Source organism: Gavialis gangeticus, unplaced genomic scaffold, assembly GCF_001723915.1.
Source record: "Gavialis gangeticus isolate Ggan-Ray unplaced genomic scaffold, GavGan_comp1, whole genome shotgun sequence".
Lineage (NCBI taxonomy): Eukaryota > Metazoa > Chordata > Crocodylia > Gavialidae > Gavialis > Gavialis gangeticus.
The window spans coordinates 17,270,087-17,283,227 of NW_017729030.1; the positions used below are offsets into that span (position 1 = coordinate 17,270,087).

Here is a 13,141-nt window from a genome sequence, read left to right on the forward strand (position 1 = left end):
CCTCAGCTGCTTCCTGCTCCATAGGTAGATGTGATCCTGCTGTTTTTTGGGGGGTAAATAACTATGTTAAGAAAGAAGCAAGATTATTTTTGATAATATGTTTTATTAGACCAAGTGTATTGTCCAATTTTTCAAGCACTAAGTGCCTCCCAGGCCTGGCAAGGAAGGACACTCTGTGCCCAAAAGTTTATCTAACATGTCTCCCAAGTATACAGCTGGTCCAATAAAAGATATCGGGGGGAGGGGTATACCCTTGCTTTTCATATATCTCTTGGACCAAAACTCCAGCCGTACTACACCATATGTTAAACAAAATAGGCATGACAGCCAGAACTGGAGGTGCCACTGAAATGACAGACAGAAACTGACACTGGCTATAGCAGGGGCGTCAAACACATGGTACATAGCTAGATCTGGCTATGGAGCTGTAGGATCTGGCCTGTAGCCCTCTGGACTGACGGTACATGCCACATAGGGCACACGCCATCCCTGGCCCTCCACACTGTATGTGTTGTGTGGGCTGGACTCAGTGCCCTGTGTGCTGCACATAGCACAGGGCATGTACTGCATACAATATCCTGTCAGACTAGGCTCTGCTGGCTCTGGTACAGCCCCATGGCCTGACCTCAATCAGCGCCAGAGCCTGCATGCAGAGCCAATCTGGTGGGACAGCACATGCAGCCCACGCCCTGGACCCTCTGTGCTGCATGCAGTGCCAGGTCCAACCCATGTTCTGTATGGAGTGCAAGCCCCAGGGCAGGGCCAGGGACAACACATGCTGCTTGCAGCGTGTGGGCCAGACCCAGTGTCACAGGCCCGCCACCTGGAAGAAGGGCTCAGTCCCAATCTGGCCCACAAACTGGCCCAGCTACTCTCATCCAACCTGTGAGACTCCATAAGTTTGATGCCCTTGGACTAGAACACAGCAATGCTCTGTCTCAAAAAATAGTACAGCAGTGCTGAATGGGGACCCCTGGACAGAAAGTTTATGGAAAAAAGGGTATGTGTTCAACATCTGAGGTTCCCTTATGTAGATGTAGCCAATAATATTGAATTCTGTGGTGCTTTCGTGATGTGAATAAGTGGGAATGAGGATGAGACCACCTAGCTCAGTTTCACATTTGTCCTACTAATCCAGGATTTGCTCTCATGTTTCCAGAGGTGAAAGGTCAGTGCACTAAGCCATCTCTCTACCTAATCTACCCTAGCCTTAGAATTACAATTCAGCTGTTCCTTCAGCTGTTCATCCTCTTTAATTTACAGCAGATAGATTAATCTCTGGCGAGTAAGTAGCTATAACAGGATACATTTACAACATCAAGCCAGAATTCTATGCAAAAAGTAGTAAAAAGGTATTAGATTGCCAAGGGATGAACCTGGTGTGGTAAATCTGGGAAATACCTTGAAAGTCTGAATGTTTATCTAGAGGATTTCAAGTTTTTACAGCTCCTCAGATTTTTCTTTCTCTCTCTCATATCTTTCCCTTTCTCTTTCAAACCCAATCAAATTCTTCTTCTTCTGACCTTATTCCTCTGTCCCAACTCCCTCGATCTGCTCCCTTTCTTCCTTTTGATGATGGGCATCAGTCAAATTTATCCTACTGACTTCAACATGATAATTCCCTCTCCCAATGTGTCTCTCTCCATTTCATACTCACCTGCCATACATCTTATCCCCTCATCCATCCCTGACCCAATTCAAGGTCTATATTTTCTTTTAGGCTATGTGCCTAAACTGTGGTTTGGTGTGTGGTTGTACACATGCTCAGGATACTTGTAATCCAACTTGTTTAAGCAACAAAGCTGTGACGACATGGTGATATGGGCTTCAGTGTTGATTGTGCAAGCCCTCTAAGGTTCTGGATACTTACTTCGGGTGGCTAAAGTCCATGATGTTGTGTCATTGTTTTGATTAACTGTGTCTGTTGATGCTTTGGTCAAATCACCACCTGCAGGGCAGACTTAGCCTTGGTGTTTTGTAAGAGTGAGATTTCCAGATACACTGGGTATTAGCCTAACTGTTCCAGGTAAAATGCACTTTGTGGATGCTTTAAGGCAAAATTGAGATATTTTTCATGCCTTCTATGCTGGACAATTCATTGGAAGTCATGACCCACAGGTTGAGAGTGACTGGGAAGCTACATTTCACACATTTCTGTGTGTGAACAGTGCTGTGTGACTGATGTTGTGCACCATTCATTTTATGAAGTATATTTTGTTTTCCACTCTTATCAGGATGGCTTCACTCCACTAGCTGTTGCACTGCAGCAGGGACACAATCAGGCAGTGGCCATTCTTCTGGAAAATGACACCAAGGGGAAAGTGAGGCTGCCAGCTTTACATATTGCTGCCAGAAAAGATGATACCAAGTCAGCAGCTCTCCTTCTGCAGAATGACCACAATGCTGATGTCCAGTCCAAGGTAAAAAATCTTCATCCTGGAGGTGGCCAGGGTAATCATGAGACTGAATATTTCTGGGGATGGGGCACCCATTTTAAAATAAGAAGCCAAAGTAGCTTCTTCTGTGGTAAAAAAGACATTGCCAAATCCAGGATCACCCTGGAAAATATCTGCTTTGCCATGCTTGGCTATATATTTTTGACGCATGTTGTCCCTTTGGAAATCTGCTTTCCTTCATTATTTATGGACAAGAAGAAACAAGAGTGGAAGCAGAATAACTGAGTTCTCCATGTTAAATAAGATATGGCTTGGGGCCCATGGGAGCATGAGTTGTATGTGGTGTTAACGCATGCTTGAATGGCTTTTCCCGTAATAACAACATAACTCATTTCAACAAGCAACTTAGTTTGCTATTTCCCAGCCAATCTGTAATATCTTTCCTCTTTTTTTCAAATGATGCTGCATCAGATGATGGTGAATAGGACGACTGAGGTACCGAGATCCACATTTTTTTTAAATTACTTTTTATTTTAATTAGTAACTTCTGCTCTTCTTTATGCAGCCATATTTCTTTTCTGTTTCAGTTAGCACTAAAAATGACAGTTAAGGAGATTTTTTTTTCAACCCATTCAAGTGATAGAAGCTAGGAAGCACCAATCCTATTTTTATTCTCCTTTTGTAATTTTTTTCTGCTTGTGTTGTTATGATGAAATCAACTAAAACGTCTTCACATTTAGCCAAAAGGAAGAAAGGGCTAGAGACAGAGGTACAAAAACAGATATTTTAAAACTCAGTAAGAGTAATTATGAGAAACATTCACTAGGCATATTAAATGAGGACTCTTAGGACACCTGCCTAATCCAATACCACAGTAAAAATTAATTGCTGTGTCAATAAAGAATCTGTCCTGGGTTAGGGATATGCCAATTTGTTGTAGGTGTAACAGTATGTGAGCTTGGCACGCAGTGTTTTGAATATTTTTTGAAAAAGGACTAAACCAGTTAAGAGCATAGATGTAAAATGTGACCAAAATATAAAACATGATAAACAACCTGTTAGTGAGTTAGGTGTATCACATTTTATGTATTTTCTGTACAGGAAAGCTGAAAAGATAATACATAAAGGAGAGCGTTCCAAGATGAAGACTTGTTCAAAGTACTTGTATCTGTAGTAACAAATACAATGGAGAAATAATTTCAATAAAATGTTTAGAAGTCAATGGGGGGCAGCGAATAGACATATCCCTGTATAGTTAAAATTTTCATATAGAGATTGCCATCATATTTTTAAGTTATTTCTGGAAGTACTGGTTCTGAAAACAGTACCAATGGGAATGTTGTGTCTGTTGTACTGATTGACTATGCGATTCTTAGAAAATACCACCACCATAATGAAAAGGAATTGTTTCCAAAATGCAGTCACTAAGTTGTGTCTATGCTCTTTATGCTTAAACAGTTGGGTTTGGAGGGGGGGCGGGTTGTGTATGTGAGGTGAGGGAGCCAGCTTTACATGTGAGCACAGGTGTGAATGTGTACAGTACTTACAAGGCATGTTCATGATAGCCTACCCCTAGCAATAAGGTCAGCAGTTTAAAGAGTGCATGATTCTGCTTAGACCTTGCTCACCTCAGGCCTGACTTTGAAATGAACAGAATGAAATTAAAATAACGGGCTGACTGTTGCATCTTTTGGGAATAAAGTTGCTTCCAGTATGTAACATCCCCAGTGTTTTGCTACTGCATCCACAGGTTAAAATGCTGACCCCTACACTAAAAGTTACAGGTTTTAGTATGCATTATAGGATTTTCTAGAAACAGAAAACATTTCACTCCTCCCTTCATAATCAACAGCAGGAGTAAAAGCACACAATCTAAGCAAGTCTAAGATCTTCCAGGGAAGACTTTATAAAAAAGGGCCTAGCTACTCCCTATAAACATTGAATGTTCTGCTGCTTTTTGGGTATGTGCCCATGTTGCCCTATGATGACACTGTTACTGCGCCGTGCTTTAGGACTTCCTTTTATTACTAAAGCACAGCGCAATAACTGCCCATACTGCACGGTGTGCACAGTGCACAGTTAGTTCTAGCCGCTACTTCACCATATCAGCACGCTAAAACAGGGGAGTGTGCCATGACAGCGAAGGAGCTGCTGGTCATGTGTAGACTCATGTGATCACTTCATCACCGTAGCGCGTAGTATGGCGATGTAGCACATCAGTACGGCAACGTAGGGTGATGTGTAGACATGCCCTTTTTCTACACTAGAGGTTTGCTCAGTGTTCTTGTTTGAAATACACTACCCTTTCGCCGTCAGGACTCGCAATAGAGATGAATGATACCTTTAATTAGATCAACCAGATTTTTGCCAAAAAAAATCCTTAATTGCAAGCTTTCAGGCACAAACACCCTTCATCAGACATTGCAGAAAAGATTGTAAAAGTTCTCTTGGGTAGCACTACCCTGTTCCATGCTGTTTTACAGTATTTTGTATCCTATAGAAGCAGCAAGCACATCCTGTCCCAGAGGCAGTTACATTCTAGTGGCATTTTGGCATTATTTAGTTGGGGAAATGCTATGGGGTCTTTTCAGTATAATGTTATATGGAAAATGTAAAATGTTACAGTTAATTATGGTGTAATTATTGCTGCCTACCAACAGTGAAGCACCTTGAATACTTGAAAGATGGTGTGATTGCTATTTTCTCAGAGGAAGATGGGAATTCTTTGCTAAAATATGCTGTTCTAAGAGAAGTTTAGGGGTTTGCTGTTTGTTAGACAGAAGTACATTATGAAACAGTAAAATGTGATTTTTTGCAAGGGTGCACTGCTTCTGTCTTTTGATAAGAAGAAAAAGACTTGCATTTGAAATATTTCTTTTGCCAATGGCCAACAGTATAGACTTACAGATAATGAAAAAGAAGAGCTTTCTGTAGTAGGGGAAATCTGCATTCATTCTCTGTTCAAGACCCTGTTCCATATTATAGAACACCAAGTCAGCTTAACATAACACACCTGTTTGCTGAAAGCTGTTAAAGTCTCTGAGGAAGCTGATGATGTAGCATTGATGAAATGCCTTCCCTAACTAAAACTACTTCCTTTTGTAGAGTGGCTTCACACCTTTACACATAGCTGCACACTATGGAAACGTCAATGTTGCGACACTTTTGCTCAACAGAGGAGCTGCAGTGGACTTCACAGCCAGGGTATGGAGAAACCCTCTTCTCTTCTTAGATGGGGTGCTCTGTGAAAATGGGATGGTAACTTTGTTTACAATTTACATCAAAAGCAGGGTGCAAAGCAAAGTGCAGGTAAAATTTTACCATGTGCTCAGATGACTTTTTGCACAAATCTCTTTAACAGGAGTTTCTGGCACTTAAGCAGAATGCTCAGGAGTTCAATGGCAACACATTTTTATTCCAAAATGGAAAGTATACAAGGATACAAATGTTTACGTTGTGTTAACTCATTTAAAGTGTCTTGCCCCCGTCAACTATATTATAGATATGTATATAGCATCTGCAGTCTTTACCCTGTCCCGTAAATTTTCAGTATTTATCGGAGTAAGTTGATTTTACCTTTTCAGTGTACGCTATACTTCTATGTGAATATATATCTAAAGTACCATACATTGTACATGTGTACATGAAACAGAATATGAATACTGAAGAATTAAAAGCACTCTTTGCATGAAAAACATCTGTACAGCTTGGATCAGAATTTCTTAACCAGGGTGCCAGGGCACCCTAAGGTGCAGTGAGATCCTTTGAAAGGTGTACAGGAAGTGTGAGGAGATAAATGAGGTGTGAGGAGATAAGCAGATCAGGCTCTTCCTGCCTAGCTGCTCCCCCACCTCACTGCCTAGCCTCTTGGCAAGGAGGTACGCACAGTAATAAATATATTTACTTTTGAAATTGGGTGCTGTTCCATTCACAAAAGTTATGCAGGGGTACCTTGAGTCTGATGAGGGTGCCTTGAATCCAAAAAGGCTTAGAACCACTGGCTTCGATAATACAATCCATTTATTATTGTACAGTACATATATGGGGTAAATCATCTATTATCAAAAAGGTACCTGATATAAATATGTGTGTGGCTATCTCCACTTAATCTTTTGTTTCACTTGCATTGCCAAGGGTCTTACTGAATTCTTTTGTGAAGGATTGTCTTTTGGAAAGATCGAATGTTTATGCTGATATCCTAACCAATGTACATTTTCCCTACCTGAGATGCCTGCAATTAGACAATTTTTCTGCCTAATTAGGACCTGGCTTTTGACACTGACTTTGTTATGCTAATAAGGTCCCTTTGTGCCTGAACTAACATGCTGTGCATGTTGCAGTGATCTAAATGTATCATTGTGCAGTGAATATTAACTAATTGAGGCTTTGATGTATGGTTATTTATTTGTCTTACTGTGAGGTTGTGATGTTTGGTGTTTGGGCAAGTGTAGTTCTTTGTATCCCAAAATTCAGAAAAGGTACATGTCTAAAAAAGCCTTTCTAAAGAGCTGTAGCTCAAATGATGTGTGCGCCTAGCTCAAGTTCACCCTTGTTTATTCTCTATACTTATTTATGTTCCTCTCTTTTGTGATCCAAGGACAGAGTCATCCCCATTATACACTTCAAAGTCCATTATGCTCTTTGTTTGTTCTTTTCATGGTGTAGAATGGAATCACCCCACTGCATGTGGCTTCCAAAAGGGGAAACACAAACATGGTGAAGCTCTTGTTGGATCGTGGAGGGCAGATCGATGCCAAAACCAGGGTGAGTGTTTCTGTTCCCTGAATATTGTGTTATCACTAATATGTGGGGTTTTTTAGTCAAAGGCTGGGAATGCCAACATTCAAAGTTAGTGAAATTTTGCTTCATTGGTAGTGCCTTTCCTGACTTTTCTTCAAAAAGTGAACAACTAGATGCCGATATTTCTGTATTTTCTTGCATACAGCATGCTCCAGAAAAAGAAATGTTTTCCAGAATTATGGCTCCATAGAGCAGGGACAGAGCCTAAACTTCAGATGACTCACCCTCCCTTGCCTGCTTAACTAAAGCTGAAAACCTAGCTGTTACTGAAGACATCATGGGTGGATCTATGCTTTTGAAAAGAGCTAAAGAGTTCTCAGGGCTATGAAACAGGAGAGAGACCAGGAGCAGCCAGCATAGAGCAAAATAGCCCTGAGTAAAGTTGCCTTGATTAATAGAACATGAAGACCTTTAAAAAGAGGAAACAATTGTTAACACTTGTGGAGTAAAGGGGAATGAGCCATTTAGTCCATTGATTCCCTCAGCTGCCTGAATACTAATACCACAGCTACAGCATTCTGGAGCAGGGATCAAAGCAGGGTGCTTCTGTCTTGAGAAAAAAATCAGCTTCCCCACATAAGACCTCAATTTGGAGGAGGGTGTTGAATTAGGAGTGGGGAAAAGTGTGTGTTGTATGCAAGAAAATACAGTAGATATCACTCAAGAGAAAATGCTTAGGTGAATACAACTCAGAACTGTTGAACAGTTTCTTTGCATAATGAAGCCTGTTTTGACATGTCCAAATTTTCAAAGGTAGCTCCAATAATTTGTTCATAAAAATATCCTAGGGAGTTATTTCATATTCAGAATCCTACTTTTGTATTTAAAGATAGTTGTTTGATCTAAGAGAAGATTTCTCCAACTGTTAACATGTCATACAGGGAAATGGGGCCCTAAAGGCACTCTCTAGGTCTGCTGTGCAGTGTACCTTGTACCTGTATCATAGGTTACCCAATGGGAAGAGGCACACAGTCCTAGTGATCCCACTGCTCATCCCCACCCTCAGTACAGGTGGATGGAGAATGGTTTGAAATTTTGGCTTAGCCCAGAAGGCATTAGCCACCAGTTAATGCAGTTTTGCGGAAGTGAGTGATCTCTTACTGGTCTGTATCAGCAGCAAACCTTTTCCCCCAGAGGAAGTGGGGAAGGAACTAGAAAGAGACTTGTGTGACTTGAACTCATACTTTCTTTTCTGATCTGCACCTGGGGCAGCAAACCTATAATTTACCCCTTAGGCAAGGTTGATTTTTCCAATCATTTCCAAACAGCAGGCATGACGTAACAGTTTACGGAGGAGGGAGGCTTGATTTTGTCAAATTGCAGTTTGGAGTAATTTTTGAAAATGTAGTTCTTTGTGCTAACTGATCACTCCTCTTTTTCAAACAGGTTGCTCCCTGAAACAATTGTTCTGTTCTTAAAGAACTGTGCCTTTGCTAAACATGTTGTTCATTCTCAATATGGCCAGCAACCAAAGGCAGGTTAAGATCATGTCAGACCTGAGCCTAGATTTTGAAAAGCCACCGGGCGTTTGGATGTTAGAATCAGGGCTTTATGTTTGACCAGTATATTCATAAGAGACATTTGCGTTCATATCATGAATTGAATTTCAAATATCACTCCAAAGTTCAGATGAAGTTTGGATAGAAGTTTGATTGGACTCAGTATAATTAACATTGGAAAGCCTAAGACAGTGGCAGCCATTTCAAAACCTGTATAATCCTAATAATCTCTGTTGCATTTTAGAATATATTGCTCACAATAAACAGCTCTTCCGATTGTTTCAAACCCTCCACTGCACTGTAACCATAAATTAATTTAATCGGCTGTCTACTGCTTCATATGCTACAAAGGCAATAACAATTATCTTATAATTAAGTGTATGGTTAGGATTTGATGTGTGAGTCTGTAAGGATGTGTGGCACAATCATCTATGTCTATACAGTTTATGAGAAAATGTTACCATTTGTGATAGGGGGTGGATAAATTATTCAGGGGCAAATTATCCAAAATGTGTATCTAAAATATGTGGGTAAAACATGCACAATCAAGATCTAAAATGGTAATTGTGTACCACAAACAAAATATTTGCAAATAGGCATACATTGGACAGTTGTGTGCAAATGCTGTTTCATGCAGAGAATTATGATTTTGAATTCAGAGTGATGCATACACATTTCATGCACAAAATTTAGGTTTGGAAAATTGGCTTAAAATATTTCTAAAAGGAACTTTTGAATAGTTTTGAGAATAGCATGTCATATTTTATAGACTCAAAATACATTTCTAGCAGCTAAGTTTAAGTGTATTCTGAATGAATCCATACAAATAGGACATACAATTTCCTTGAAAGGATCTATCTTCAGGAGAATGGCCATTTTCTTGGCTTATTGTGCCCTGTCAGTTTGTAGATTAGCTCAAAACTTTTGGCATGGAGACATTGGTGAAATCTTCAAAGTATCCCAAAGCACATATGCTCTTATTTGCACAGTTAGCAGCTTCACCTTGCTTTCATTTTCTGCCTTCTCACTTCTCAAAGACATGCTGGAGAAGGCAGCTGTGTATACTTCACAGCGTGGAAGATTCCAGAGCTTTGGTTTTGTTTTTCAGCGTGTGTCTGTGGCGTGCTGATGTCCTCATGCCAGCTTTTTATATGGTCTTGGTGTCTCTTTCTTTTCCCTTTGCTTTGTCCGCATGCCTTGTGCTTTGCTATGGCCGTGAGTATGTAGGGTAATGAAGAGGTAGGTTGTGTGTTGCATGCAATGCATATATGTGTATTGTACTGTAAAGGAAAGACTTCTGCCTCCTCTTTCTTGGTACTAACATGCTTGCACCTCCATGTGTTCCTTTCCATTTATCCTGAGAAGCATTTACATTTTTGTAGCAATTCAGGGTAAAAATGGGAAGTAGTCAAATGAAATGTATTAGGATATTTCATCTGGCAGCTTGGGTCTTTATATTTGGCTGCCATGTCACATTAGAACAAGTTCTATGGCTTTGAAAGCATTCATTAATTTCATTCATTTTATTTTTCAGTTTTCTTTACTACATGGCATTTGGTGATACATAAATCAAAAAGGGAAGGTTAATTTTAATAGATTTTAAATGAGTCTCAAGTACTTTACACACTGCACAACAGGTACTTGTTATGGTACAATTATGGCTCTAAGTATTTGGAAAAGTGTTACAGAGTGAATTCCTCTGGAAGTTCTTACACTTGTATCTAAAAAATAAATCTTTAAAAATTAGTAATTTATGGAAGCGTCCTAGAACTTTGATAGTTGTCACTGGTACATATACATATATATTTACATATACATAATTCTCAGTACCATTATGCTTTTGCATCGGAGACTGAGGTTTTTAAAAGAAAAAATATATTTTCAGGAATTGCAAATAGTATTTTCTGTTTGCAGTAGAGATATATGTATATAACTTTGGGACGTAATATGCTAGCAAAGATCCTGGTATTTTGTTTGTATAATATCCCATTTTTTTAATGCAAAGTTGGGGGGGAAGAGGGAGAGAGGGAGAGACAAATAACATGCATTTTGTGGGGGTTATTTATCTTTTTGACCCTTTAATGCAGTGCTACTCTCATGTCTTTACCATCCTAATGGCATTTCCTTATTTACGTCCAATTATAATATCATTCAAAGGCCCCTGCTACACATTACATGTATTACACAATTTACTGGTCAACACATGCTAAATTTAGAACAGCCACCTATACAAAGTAATTATCAGACTAAAAAATAGCCATTCATCTTTAAAAAGAGCCAACCAGCTATGAAGTTAATGCTTGAAAATGTGTAACAACTGTATAGCTGGTTTCAACAGCTTTCATTTGAATGTGTAGGTGGGCCCTAACAAAGGTAGATGAACAAATTCACCTGTAATAGTCTAAAATGTTGCTCAGTTGCATTAGCTTCAATTTGATGTTCTTGGGTATGGGAGGTGTTATGCTCTGTTATGAATGTATAGCTCCTAGTACATTGTGACACAATCAGAATAAAAATAAATAACAATAATTGTACTTCATCTGGACAAAATCAAAAACTTTAAATATTAGAATATAATTAGACAAGATTACTTGGTCCAATAATTTCCCTTAATTGGGTGTTGTAGTTATGGAGCTCATCAATATTGGCAGTTTTCCTCCTGAACATTGCCAGCTCCCTAATTTAACATTTGCTTGGTTAGGAATTTTCCTTTTTAGAGTCATCTCCACAGGTAAAGATTCTGGACGTTGTAGACAAGCAGTACTGCACCATGGCTTTTGGGTCTTGGGAACTGGTATCAAAGATAGGGAGAATGGAGAGCCTGTTGGAAACAGGTAGTAAGTAATACTGATATGCATTATCATCTGCTATAAGGGTGAAGAGTAGAAGTGCTCATGGTTGAGCATGTTAAGCGAGGCACTTGAGAACACGTTAAGTGAGAGAGAACTCGGGTGTTGAAGGGAAAGGAAGCCAATGAGAAGCTAGCAGAAGTGTATAAATATCACACAGAATTATGAGTCTTCAGGAAAATCACGACTGAGGAAGAGTCATAAAAGTAACTTCAGAAAAGGTAGTGAAGGGACTCGCACACTTTGGATTGAGAGTGAACCACTTTCTGAGAATCATTCACATTTTCCTCAGTACAGATTAAACTTGGAATCTGTTGCTCTTCAGTTCCTTTCATGAGCATAAGGCAACCTTTTAGATCACGAAAGGATTTCCACCATAATAGGACTGTCATGATTTCCTATCAGGACACCATTGTGATAGGCTCTTAATGCAGTTGCTTTGCACTGTATTCAGATTATTTTATTATCTATTTATTTATTTTTATGCTTCTCTTCTCAGCAAAGGCTTAGGGGGGCTTATGGAAAGAGAAGCGAGTGCATGGGTGACTGGTGCCACCTTAGTCAAGGGGACACGTGTCCCCCCTGCAACCAGTCTTGCCAACTGGGTGGGAGTCCCCTGTGGCCCATCCTGCCGATGGGAGGGATACCCCTGCAGCCAATCTCGCTGCCTGGGAGGGGGAAACCCCGCTGCAGCTGCTTCCGGGAGTGGCTGCGGGTACTTCTGGGAGCGGTTACAGTGATCAGCCAGTGCTTGCAGGGGGGGTACCAGCACTCCTGCCTGCCTAAGTGGTGGTCAGGGGGTGCACCGGCACTCTCAGGGGGTATACATGCACAGCCTACATGTCGCCACTGACTGAGTGACTTATAAAATAGGAGAGCAACAAGAGAAAAGTGAGCAATAAGAGAATAAAAGGGAAACTAAAATATGAACATAAAACAGAGACCCACTAAGCAATGTCTTAGCTTAGTTTTGATTGCTAAATTTCTGCCCAAGTAGGAAAGTCTTATACCACCTCTGAAAGCTGTCCAGACTTAGGTTCTGGTGGGCCACAAGAGGGAGAGAGTTCCAGAGCTGGGGAGCAACTGCCAAGAACGAGCTCCCATGCATTTCCACCAAGGGGACTTGACTGACGTACTGGTACTTCATAGTTTTCATAGACATTAGGGCTGAAAGGGACCTCAGAAGATCATCGAGTCCAGCCCCCTGCCCCAGTGGCAGGAAGTCAGCAGGGATCATAGGATCCCAGCAAGATAAACATCCAAATGTCTCTTGAAGGTGTTCAGTGTAGGTGCTTGAATCGCCTCCAGCAGCAGTCTATTCCAGACCTTGGGGGCTCGGACAGTAAAGAAGTTCTTCTTTATGTCCATCCTGAAATGATTATGGAGGAGTTTGTGACTGTTTGACCTTGTCATCCCTTGGAGTGCTCTAGTGAACAGACGTTCCCCCAGATCCTGGTGAGCACCCTTGATAAACTTATAGGTGGCCACCAGATCACCCCTGAGCCTGCGCTTTTCCAGGCTAAAGAGTCCCATGGCTCTCAGCCTCTCTTCATAAGGTCTGTTTTCTTGACCTCTGATCATGCGCATGGCTCTCCTC

The 13,141-nt window shown here is 40.6% G+C and overlaps 1 protein-coding gene across 15 annotated transcripts in view; it reads left to right on the top strand.

Moving 5' to 3' along the window:
• ANK2 (ankyrin 2) overlaps nt 1–13,141 on the top strand; it is a 779,379-nt gene that overhangs the window by 513,209 nt on the left and 253,029 nt on the right. For 14 of the 15 annotated variants that reach the window (XM_019521994.1, XM_019522000.1, XM_019521987.1 and 11 more), the window contains exons 7-10: nt 2,235–2,420; nt 2,868–2,891; nt 5,502–5,600; nt 7,062–7,160. In XM_019521994.1, the coding sequence (XP_019377539.1) occupies nt 2,235–2,420; nt 2,868–2,891; nt 5,502–5,600; nt 7,062–7,160 (408 nt within the window). The remainder of the gene's footprint in view (nt 1–2,234; nt 2,421–2,867; nt 2,892–5,501; nt 5,601–7,061; nt 7,161–13,141) is intronic. The other variant, XM_019521990.1, reaches the window with a different exon arrangement.